The sequence below is a fragment of the Pagrus pagrus genome (assembly GCF_965226575.1).
Source record: "Pagrus pagrus genome assembly, chromosome: 4".
Classification (NCBI taxonomy): Eukaryota; Metazoa; Chordata; class Actinopteri; order Spariformes; family Sparidae; genus Pagrus; species Pagrus pagrus.
The window spans coordinates 5,956,467-5,969,128 of record NC_140188.1 but is presented as its reverse complement, the minus strand read 5'-3'; the positions used below and the strand labels follow the sequence as shown (position 1 = coordinate 5,969,128).

General features: G+C 35.0%; 1 protein-coding gene across 1 annotated transcript in view; it reads left to right on the top strand.

The window, feature by feature from the left end:
- The window catches only part of maml2 (mastermind like transcriptional coactivator 2), a 39,292-nt gene extending 37,386 nt beyond the window's left edge, over positions 1-1,906 (top strand). Inside the window, exon 5 of the mRNA XM_084350746.1 lies at positions 414-1,906. Coding sequence (XP_084206872.1) covers positions 414-1,261 — 848 coding nt within the window. The 3' untranslated portion in view covers positions 1,262-1,906. The remainder of the gene's footprint in view (positions 1-413) is intronic.
- Positions 1,907-12,662: the final 10,756 nt, after the last annotated feature.

Genomic DNA, 12,662 nt, shown 5'->3' with positions numbered 1-12,662 from the left:
ACATTTTCACAAGTGGTTGGTTTTTTTTTCACATATGAATGAAAATTTCCAGATAGAAAATTACACTTTCACAAGCAAATTATATACATTAAAATGTGATTTTGTAAAGTGTATTTGAGTATTATGGAAAGCGCTAGCTCTAAAATGTATTATTATTATTATTGTTGTTATTATTATCTAATAAAATCTGCATCTTCATTCTAACAACAGAAATCTGAACTCCAAAACACCTAAATGTGAATCGTGGACGTTTTCTTTCCTCTAGTCTAAAAGAAGTCACGTTAATGGAAGAAAATAGCCCACAATCTCAAAATTACCAGAGAATGAAAAAATGATGTTTTCACATGTAGCGTCTCATCTTAAATGCTGACAAGTGACAACAATTGTAAACATTTTTTTTTGTTTCTCTTTAGGTCAAAACTCCTCCCAGTCTTCGAGCAGTGGTCCTGAGAATGACCTGCAGTCCATGTCTTGTCACCTCCCAAGCAGGTCTGCTTCAAAGATGAGTCCTTCGCCACCAGACCGCAGGTTTGGTATCGGGAATGATTGTCATCCGAGTGCTTGTATCGGCCAGTTCCAGCAGCATAACAATCAGAATCGAATTGGACTCAATCCAAATAAAGCCCGGTTCCTGGGGCCGAACGCGCACGGAAATTCTTTTGTGATAAACAATAACGCAGCAGGTGTGCAACACCCGAGAACGACAGCTGACCTGCACTCCTCAGGGGTGCCAGGACAGGGTCTAGGAGGCTTGATGAAAAACGTCAACATGGGCTGGGGCTCAGCCAACAAACAAGTGACAACTGGACTCAGTGTTAGGCGGCTACCCAATCCACTACAGTCTCAGGGTGCGCAGCTGGACATGCCAAACCATCCGTACCAACAGAGACACATCGGCCCTCCCAACCAGGTAGCACCTGACATCGGGATGCTCCCTCATAACCCTGCGTTAAGAGACACAGGCCCAAGACCGAGCCAGCCACTGATGGGATCTCCATCAGCAGTGGGGAGCCTGAACCAGGCCTCTCCTGAACAGAGGGTACCAGCAGGCAACTTTGCAGAGCCCAGTCCCAGCTCGAGCAGCTACCAGAATAACCGGGCCAATCGTCTGACCTTTGACTTCCTCCCCGAGGGAGACAACACAGTTCCAGGGATCAACACAGACTCAGACTTCATAGACTCTCTGCTCAAGTCTGGCTCTGGGAACGATGATTGGATGAAAGATATAAATCTGGATGAGATTCTGGGCAGTCACTCATGAATTTGGGTCACAGATTGCTAAAAATTGATCCGCAGCTCAAAAAATTATAGAGGTTATGTATGTAAGATGTGAGGGGTAACATTTTTTAAATGATGTTGAAATGGAATTTTATAAACTCATATTATTTGTTTTATCCAAGTATACTGTATTGTTTTGTATTGTATTTACTGTGAAAGGAATTTGTGTTCTGTCCTTAGTACTCAGCATATTTTACTCCTGGTATATCGGCCAAGAAACTGCTTTTCTCTGCAGTCACTGTTTCCGTGGTCTCTTTGTCATACTCATGCTGTAGTGCTGTCGTATAGGATAAAATACCAACTTCACACTGTGAAAAGAAAACATTGCTGTGTTGCTTTCAAGTTTCTAAATCTGCATCCACTATTTAGCATGACATGGTATTAACCTTAACAAGTTTTGCTACCATACACACAGAGAATCTTGCCACAACAGATGTTTTCTTACTTATCGTTCAAGCTTTTTCATCTGTGGTAGTTTTTGATGCAATTTAAAAAATGTAACCATTAGTTTTTTGTTTTTTTTTCATGTGATATTTAATAATTATTGGGATAGTAATGATACATTATAATACATGTAATTAATAAAATTGATTTGAATAAATGTATAAATAAAAAGCGTTGTTCCTTCTTTGAGAGATGCTTTGATTTGCAATCTAAAGCAAAAATTGAACTTATTTATAAAAAGATCTGTTCTCTTTGGCTTATATTATATTATTAAAAATAGTTATTGTATTAGCATGTTAAAATCTTCCAAATCCAAACTCTTCCTTGCACCAAGGCCCTTGTTAATGCATTAAATTTATATGAATGACTTTAAAAAGTCAAAGGAATTGTTTATGGCTTGTAGCAGTACTATGATTATTATATTGCTTAAAGAAATCTGCATTTTAATGAAATAGGCTTCTCAGTGCCAAGAATGTATTCTAATTTATATTTGTCGAATGTGAACAATTATGTTAAAGGTAAGATACAGCATGCATGTTAACAAGTTATGTAACATGACTGTCATGTTTCTTTTGGCGAGGAATATGTCAAACATGACGCTAAGCTGCCCTTAGTGTCACGGGTGGAATTCTGGGTATTATCAGATCTTCTCATCAATGAGCGTCTACAGTGAATAGTGAATCACAGCCACAGCTGAGAGGAAGATGAAGAAAGTGCACATTTCTGGCAAGAAATTACAGAAAACGAGTTGTATGTTGTATGAGATGGAGGTTGGAAAACATTCTTTATTAATTCTGCAATTCATGTTGTCCTTTAGCGGTGCGAGGACAGTGAAAATCCATGCATTCATCAGCATTATGCATGAGGGTCAGCTCAGTATTTATTGTTTTACAGCGATCAGACTGACTGCTTCACGTGCCCAAATTATTTTTTTCTCCACAATTTTTTTTCCTTTTTTTCCCCTGAAAATAATCATTTTTTTCCCCCTAAAAGAAATCCTTTTTTCCCCCTTAAAGAAATCCTTTTTTTTCCTGAACGAAATCCTTTTTTGCTGAAAAAAATCTTTTTTATTCCTGAAAAAAATCAGCTCTCACAGAATCGTTACACTCCATATCCTCATTGTGAGTCCTAATCATGATGCAGGCCAAGTTTTTCAGGAAAAAATAAATTTCAGGAAAAAAATAAATTTCAGGGAAAAAAATTAAAATTCAGGAAAAAAAAGTAAATTCAGGATTTTTTTTTTTTTTTCAGGAAAAGAAGATTTTGTAAATAAAGTCAGTGACAGCTCCCACAGAATCGTCACACTCCAATTCCTCATTGTGAGTCCTAATCATGATGCAGGCCGAGTTCACCGTAACTACACTTCAATGAATAAATAGTGTTCAGGGGAAAAAATAGTCTCAGGGCAAAAAAAAGGATTTCTCTCAGGAAAAAAAGGATTTCTTTCAGGGGAAAAAAAAGGATTTCTCTCAGGAAAAAAAGGATTTCTTTCAGGGGAAAAAAAAGGATTTCTCTCAGGAAAAAAGGATTTCTTTCAGGAAAAAATATTTTTTTAGGGGAAAAAAGGATTTTTTCAGGGAAAAAAAGGATTTCTTTCAGGGGAAAAAAAGGATTTCTTTCAGGAAAAAATATTTTTTTAGGGGAAAAAAGGATTTCTTTCAGGAAAAAATATTTTTTTAGGGGAAAAAAGGATTTTTTCAGGGAAAAAAAAATTCAGGAAAAAAAAGTTTTTCAGGAAAAGAAGATCTTGTAAACAAAGTCAGTGACAGCTCCCACAGAATTGTTACACTCCAAATCCTCATTGTGACTAATCATGATGCAGGCCTAGTTCACCATAACTACACTTCAATGAATAAATAATGTTCAGGGGAAAAAATAGTGTTCAGAGAAAAAAATAGTGTTCAGGGAAAAAAAAAAAAATTTCAGGAAAAAAAAAGATTTTTCATGGAAAAAAAAGATTTTTCAGGAAAAAAAAGATTTTTCAGGAAAAAAATAAAAATTCCTGAATTTTTTTTTCCAGGAAAAAAATAAAAATTCAGGAATTTTTTTTTCCAGGAAAAGAAGATTTTGTAAAAAAAAGTCAGTGACAGCTCCCACAGAATCGTTACACTCCAAATCCTCATTGTGAGTCCTAGTCATGATGAAGGCCGAGTTCACCGTAACTACACTTCAATGAATAAATAGTGTTCAGGGGAAAAAATGGTGTCAGGAGAAAAAAATAGTGTTCAGGGAAAAAAAAGATTTTTTCAGGAAAAAAAAAGATTTTTCAGGAAAAAAAATACATTTCAGGAAAAAAATTAAAATTCAGGAATTTTTTTTCCAGGAAAAGAAGATTTTGTAAAAAAAAGTCAGTGACAGCTCCCACAGAATCGTTACACTCCAAATCCTCATTGTGAGTCCTAATCATGATGCAGGCCGAGTTCACCTTAACTACACTTCAATGAATAGTGTTCAGGGGAAAAAATAGTGTCAGGGGGAAAAAAAAGATTTCTTTCAGGAACAAAAAAGATTTCTCTCAGGAAAAAAAGGATTTCTTTCAGAAAAAAAAAGGATTTCTCTCAGGAAAAAAGGATTTTTTTAGGGGGAAAAAGGAGGAAAAGGAAAGAAAAAGGAAAAGAAGATTTTGTAAATTAAGTCAGTGACAGCTCTCACAGAATCGTTACACTCCATATCCTCATTGTGAGTCCTTATCATGATGCAGGCTAAGTTCACCGTACCTACACTTCAATGAATAAATAGTGTTCACCTATCAAACGTCCATTTTCAAACGATGTCCCAGGCTGAGGGATACTACTGATTGTAGCGCATAATTTGGGCACGTGAAGCAGCCAGTCTAAGAATTTTTTTATGAAAAAAGCTTTTTTTTTCAGGAAAAGAAGATTTTGTAAATAAAGTCAGTGACAGCTCTCACAGAATCATTATACTCCATATCCTCACTGTGAGTCCTAATCATGATACAGGCCAAGTTCACCGTACCTACACTTCAATTAATAACTAGTGGTCAGGGGGAAAATAGTGTTCAGGGGGAAAAAAAGTTTTTTTTCAGGAAGAAAAATGAAATTCAGGAAAAATAAATCAGGAAATAAAATATTTTTTCACTCCGCCCGACACATGAGAAAGAAAAAAGTTTCAACCTTGAAATAAATATTTTTCACTTGGCTTGACACACAAAAAAAACATTTTTTCACTCGGCTCAACAAATGAAAAAAGAAAAAATTCACACATGAAAAAAACATTTTTCGACACATGAAAAAAAAGCTCAGTATTTATTGTTTTACAGCAATCAGACTGACTGTTTCACGTGCCCAAATTATTTTTTTCTCCGCAATTTTTTTCCTTATTTTCCCTGAAAATAATTCTTTTTTCCCCCTGAATGAAATCACTTTTTTCCTGAACAAAATCCTTTTTTACTGAAAAAAACCTTTTTTATTCCTGAAAAAAATCAGCTCTCACAGAATCGTTGAACTCCATATCCTCATTGTGAGTCCTAATCATGATGCAGGCCAAGTTCAACATAACTACACTTCAATGAATAAATAGTGTTCAGGGGAAAAAAATAGTGTTCAGGGAAAAAACTAAAATTCTGGGGGGAAAAATTTCTGGAAAAAAAATATTTTTCAGGAAAAAAAAAGATTTTTCAGGAAAAAAAAAGATTTTTCAGGAAAAAAGAATTTCAGGAAAAAAACTAAAATTCAGGAAAAAAGTAAATTCAGGATTTTTTTTTTTTCAGGAAAAGATTTTGTAAGTAAAGTCAGTGACAGCTCTCACAGAATCGTTACACTCCATATCCTCATTGTGAGTCCTAATCATGATGCAGGCCAAGTTCAACGTAACTACACATCAATGAATAAATAGTGTTCAGGGGAAAAAAATAGTCTCAGGGCAAAAAAAAGGATTTCTCTCAGGAAAAAAAAAGATTTCTCTCAGGAAAAAAAGGATTTCTTTCAGGATAATTCTGGGGGAAAAAAATTCTGAAAAAAAAAAGATTTTTCAGGAAAAAAAAAGATTTTTCAGGAAAAAAAAAATTTCCAGGAAAAAAAGTAAATTCAGGATTTTTTTTTTTTTTTTCAGGAAAAGAAGGTTTTGTAAATAAAGTCAGTGACAGCTCCCACAGAATCGTTACACTCCAAATCCTCATTGTGAGTCCTAATCATGATGCAGGCCAAGTTCACCGTACAAACACTTCAATTAATAACTAGTGTTCAGGGGTAAAATAGTGTTCAGGGGGAAAAAAAGTTTTTTTTCAGGAAGAAAAATGAAATTCAGGGGAAAAAAAATCAGGAAATAAAATATTTTTTCACTCCGCCCGACACATGAGAAAGAAAAAAGTTTCACCCTTGAAATAAATATTTTTCACTTGGCTTGACACACAAAAAAAACATTTTTTCACTCGGCTCAACAAATGAAAAAAGAAAAAATTCACACATGAAAAAAACATTTTTCGACACATGAAAAAAAAAGCTCAGTATTTATTGTTTTACAGCGATCACACTGACTGTTTCACGTGCCCAAATTATTTTTTTCTCCGCAATTTTTTTCCTTTTTTTCCTGAACAAAATCCTTTTTTACTGAAAAAAACCTTTTTTATTCCTGAACAAAATCAGCTCTCACAGAATCTTTACACTCCATATCCTCATTGTGAGTCCTAATCATGATGCAGGCCAAGTTCAACGTAACTACACTTCAATGAATAAATAGTGTTCAGGGGAAAAAAATTGTGTTCAGGGAAAAAAACAAAAATTCTGGGGGAAAAAATTTCAGGAAAAAAAAAGATTTTTCAGGGAAAAAAATTTCAGGAAAAAAATAAATTCAGGATTTTTTTTTTTTTTTCAGGAAAAGATTTTGTAAGTAAAGTCAGTGACAGCTCTCACAGAATCGTTACACTCCATATCCTCATTGTGAGTCCTAATCATGATGCAGCCCAAAGATTTTTCAGGAAAAAAAAGATTTTCAGGAAAAAAAAAATTCAGGAAAATTAAAATTCAGGAAAAAAAGTAAATTCAGGATCTTTTTTTTTTCAGGAAAAGAAGATTTTGTAAATAAAGTCAGTGACAGCTCCCACAGAATCTTTACACTCCAAATCCTCATTGTGAGTCCTAATCATGATGCAGGCCAAGTTCAACGTAACTACACTTCAATGAATAAATAGTGTTCAGGGGGAAAAAATAGTGTTCAGGGAAAAAACAAAAATTCTGAAGAAAAAAAAAAGATTTTTCAGGAAAAAAAAATTTCAGGAAAAAAAAATTTCAGGAAAAAAATAAAAATTCAGGAAAAAAAGTAAATTCAGGATTTTTTTTTTTTTCAGGAAAAGATTTTGTAAATAAAGTCAGTGACAGCTCTCACAGAATCTTTACACTCCATATCCTCATTGTGAGTTCTAATCATGATGCAGGCCAAGTTCAACGTAACTACACTTCAGTGAATAAATAGTGTTCAGGGGAAAAAAATAGTGTTCAGGGAAAAAACTAAAATTCTGGAAAAAAAAAGATTTTCAGGAAAAAAAAAAAGATTTTCAGGAAAAAAAAAATTTCAGGAAAAAAAAAATTTCAGGAAAAAAATAAAAATTCAGGAAAAAAAGTAAATTCAGGATTTTTTTTTTTTTTTTCAGGAAAAGAAGATTTTGTAAGTAAAGTCATTGACAGCTCCCACAGAATCGTTACACTCCAAATCCTCATTGTGAGTCCTAATCATGATGCAGTAACTACACTTCAATCAATAACTAGTGGTTAGGGGAAAAATAGTGTTCAGGGAAAAAAAATGAAATTCAGAAAAAAATAATAATCAGGAAATAAAATATTTTTTCACTCCGCCCAACACATGAGAAAAAAAAAGTTTCACCCTTGAAAAAAACATTTTTAATTCGGCTCGACACATGAAAAAAAAAAATTCACCCGTGAAAACGTTTTTTTTTTCACTCTGTTTCACACATAAAAAATATTTTAGAGCTTAGAAAAAGGAGCACCAGAAAAAAAATAAAAAAGTCTTCCTTGCCCCTCAGGGCTTCCCGTAAATCTGTCTAATGGAGTTACATTTTTAAAACATTCAACACTAAATCTACATACAGACTTGCATCCTCATACAACACAGAGAAAACAACCCGAGCTATTAAGTAAATTCAAATATACTGTATACTGTTATCTGTTTACCACACATGGCAGTTGATGGTTGAGATGTAAAAACATTAATAATCATAGTAAACACTGCCCTCTTGTGGCCACACTGCACAACTACATCTATTTTAAAGCTTTATTTTGAACGTACTATCCGGAAGTATCCACACGCTATTGTGTCTAACTTGACGCTTGTGTGGCATGATTGTAGTTTCTCACTGTGACCACTAGATGGCATACAAACTCATTTTTAACACGGCTAGCATGGCTACTGATGGTTAGCCTGGTGCTGATGCCAGACCTGAGTCACTAGCTGTGTCCAAATTCAGGGGCTGCATCCACAGCTACTGCCTACTGATTATTATCTCCAACTCCGATTACTGCTCAGTTCAAGTAAAGATCGCCAGTATGGTAACTGTCTTTTGAAAAGTATTTACAGGAAGTAATGGCGCTGTGCATTGAAGCTAACTTGATCAACTGACTATAGCAATTCCTGTTTTTTGTCCACAAGAGGGCGGTGTATGTTCTTGATTCTAATGGTAAACTACCTCTCAGTATATTTTTGAAACTTTATTTACACAATGGACAACAGTAGCAATATGCTCCAGGTAGTACATAGATCATACATATAAAAAGATAAACAGAAAGATAAGAAATCATCATAATGAAGGACTTTTCAGTAGGCTTGTTTACTGACGTTAGGCTGACAGTGACATTTCATTAGATGTTCGTAAGTAATCACTGACGTGGAAACACTCATGACTAGCTAACATGACAATTAATACCCACTGCTACCTCAAAGGATATTAGTTTTTACCAACGGGTGATTAAATAACAGTGACTTCTTAAATTGTTTATAGCAGGCCTAGCTACAGTTGTAGTTTGGGCTGTCCACATTCAAGTTAGCCGGGCGCTAAACCGGAAGTTAGCCGGCTCGGTCAGCGATCCAGGTATTTTCATAACCGGGAAGTCGAGCTTTTTTGGCTTCAAAACACCACTGAGCAGCTTTCATGGGAATGAACGGGGCTCCACCTGGCAAACGGTAGTTTCGTTTTAGTATGAGCGCTATTCATTGATGGATTTTGATCAATTGCATATCGCAGTTCCTCTCTTTGTCCACACGAGGGCAGTGTAGGTTCTTGACTATAAAACGTGGATATCAGTACTTTCCAGTAAATATTTTTAAAACTTTATTTACACAATAGACAACATTTTCACCATTCCAACAAGAGCACTTAGCATTAGGTATTTCAGGCCTGTATACTGGAATACACTGATTGATAAATGTACATGCTAAGCATAGATACTTGCCAAATACCTCTGAAATGTATTGATGATCATCCGTGAGAACTAGAGATCATTAACATGACCATTTAACGAATTTCTGCTGAAATACTCAGTTCCTCTCTGTGGCCACTAGAGGGCAGTGAACGTGCTCGACGTAAGGCGGCTAAGATGTACCAAATCTGTTCCCACTTGTGAAAACTGACTTCTTATTGCGTTAATAAAGACACCAAAAGACACAGCAAGCTGTGTGACATGGCAGCCGAAGGCACGTAGGCTGCTTGTTGGAGGCCAATGACGATGAGTACTGCTAGCTCGACTAACGCTGTATTTTGAAAGTATATACCGGAAGTATGGTTGGGCTGGCGTGTCTTCAGTGACGCTGCCTTGACGAACTCAATGTTGCAGTTCCCTTGCATGACCACAAGAGGGCAGTGAACACTCGCGATTGTAAATACAGATATAAGTCCCCCAGCGCTGTTGATTTGTACTAGTTATCAGAGTCAGTGAAGAAGTAGCTCCTCACAGTGTGCAAGCATAGCACAAGCATTATCCCCCTCGTTCTTGTTGACTTCAGTTGGCACAAATAACGCTGTAGTGCGTGTTAAAACATTAAGTAAATAAACATTTACATTAGACAGCGGTGCTTTTCTGCCCTCCGGTGGTAATACAGAGGAACTGCAACACGTGAGTAGCACTTCCGCTGAATATTTTCAAAACAAAACGTGAAATTGAATATTAGTGACAGCTGGTGATGGTCATAGCAAAAAACAACAACAACAACAAAAAACATACTACATCATTGATTAACTACTATTATTGTTAATTTGCTTAGAATAAATTCCTGCATCTGAACTGACCTGTAATTCTATACAAATTTGCATTATGTGCATTAACTTAAAAGAATCAGATTTATTCTGTTCAGTTTGGACCATTCAATGTAATAAACAAGATCTGACTATTTCAAGATTATCTCCCACCCTGAGCTGAATAAAAGCTATTACATTACCCATTTACTATATTATTCATGTAATGTGTTTATTTGCATTATTTGTATTCATCTACAATTTACAAAAGCACTTCTAGTATATAAACATTTTATGTTGTTTGTCATTTTTTTGTTGTTGTTTTTTTTAAATACATATTCAAGATTCAAGATTCAAGAAACTTTATTGTCCATCACATAGTGACAGAAAATTAACTTTGGTTAGGGCTTGAACAACATGAAAAAATATTCACACACACACACACACACATATTTATGTATACATCTAATTTTTACCTTCTAGTAGGCTATGTACATAATAGCTGTTTATTTTTGCTTTTCTTTATAAAAAATGTATAGCTGTTTGTCTATTTCTATCTTCCTGTAAATTGTACTCTATCTCAGTTCATGGAAAGCAACTTAAAACTGGACTCAAACTTCGTGTACATGTACACAAACCTGGCCAATACAGCTTCTTACTTTAGGGTACAGGGTAGGGTGCAGTACAGATATGTATGTATATTAAGAAATCATTAAATACAAATGCAAACAGTGAAATACATTACCACACAAGGCAAATGTTACCACAAAGTATATACTTTATTTCAGGCCAATTTCAAAGTATCATATGAAGCAAGATATAATGTAACAGAATTTATTGTTCTAAAACACATGCACATATCTATCAAAAAAAAAAAAAAAAATTGAACAGATCATTACTGAATATAAATTCATTTCATGTGCATTTAGAAAACTCTAAATACAAAATCCTTTAACTTGTGTGATTAGTTCTACTGCTACAATGACAGTCAACAGCTAATATGCTCTGACAGTTACACACTAAGTAAGCATAAAATCAGGTTTGTGTGACAAAATGCGTCATTGCATCAAAATGAAAACTCTGTAGCCGTGCAATACAAGCACTGTAGTGTACCACTCATTTTTAGTTGCATTGTTCTCACCAACACTGTTTATCCATCTTAAAATCCATCAACACATGATTTAATGATCAATAAAATCAAACTAAAAAGAGGTTTCTCACACAGAATAAAAAAATGTTCATGTTCTCTGATCTAAAAAAAAAAAAAATTGTTCCATCAAGTTAATGCTACCAATTAAGTATTGGTTGGCAACAGAATCAGTGTGACATCCTGCAAGTCCTCCACCAAGGGCGTGCATGGTCGGCTGATTATTCAAAGATTACTGCAGTAATGCAATGATGTGTTCATGCTGTAAACATCAAAATAATGTGATTATGAGAGGGTTGTCAGTGTGTTGTCTCCATCGCTGCTGTAGCAGTTTCTTACTCGTAGAGAATGTAAACATGTGAGCGCTTAAAGAATCACTTGCTTCTCTGTTCTGAAACCTCATCCTTAAATCTCAGGGTTAGTCACTCAAAACAACCATCTTTGTCTAAAAAAAATTAAAAGAATCTCTCAGCTAGACCTATTCAGACGTGTCCATTAACACTTAAAAACCTACATCATTTTCTCATTAGCTTATACAGTGTGTTCATACAGAGGCTGATTTACAAATCATACCGTTTTCTGGACTCTGTGTGAAAATGGAAGCAAAAATAAGTGTTAGCGTCATTACAAAAACATCTTTGGAATCCGCCACAACAATTCCTGACTGAGATAATAACTGATTGTTTCTTGATTATTTCACAAAAAAAAAATTCAACAATCTGCGTAACTCACCGCCGTCAGTCAAACCCTGGCCTTCTACACTACCCCCCTCAACATGACTCTTAAACCTGCTTGAACTTGTCTTAGCTGTCTAACCCTTAGAATCACACATTGTAACTCTTGTATACTGAACGTTGTCACAAATTGATCAAAGAGCTATAGTTTCTGTTTAGCCGAGAGATTTGCCTTTTTGGTTAATGTTTAGGAAAGATAGTAAAAGCTGCATGTGATCAACAAATAAACAATAACACTAATATGTATATAGTAAAATCAGAGACGAGAAGAGAATCAGCTAAATGGTTAAAAAAAAAAAAAAAAAAAAAAAAAAGAAGAGCCAAAACTCAATCTGCAGTCTTGGCAGGGTTCATCTTGGTGAAGTGATGTGATAACAGTCGACCCTGTTACAAATGTATTATATTCATCTATGAAAGAAGTTAAAAACAAGCAAAATGCCTTTTTGATCTAAGCTATCATACATATGTAGTAACCTAAAAATAAAAGAATACTAAAAGGATAAAACAAAGAATGAATCATGATTTAGGCTTGGATAAGACTGAGATACAAAGAAGCTAGGATTTAAAAAAACCAAAGAGAAATCCCTAAATCCCCTTATAATGTGTTTATAAAACAAAAATACATTTTTGATTATTGAACATTAGGTAGAGGAAAGTGTGGCTGATGTTAGCGAATACAGCCTAATGCTTATTGCTGCGTTACAGAAACGTAGTAATTGTTCGTGTTGCTCGCGTCTCAAAAAATACAACTGAAGGCACTTGATCTATCAAAGGATTAACTTAGACTTGCTGGCACAGCCAAGCAGCAATGTAGTCGGTCCCCAGGCTCCAACCTTCACCCCCCCCCAACCCCCCCCAA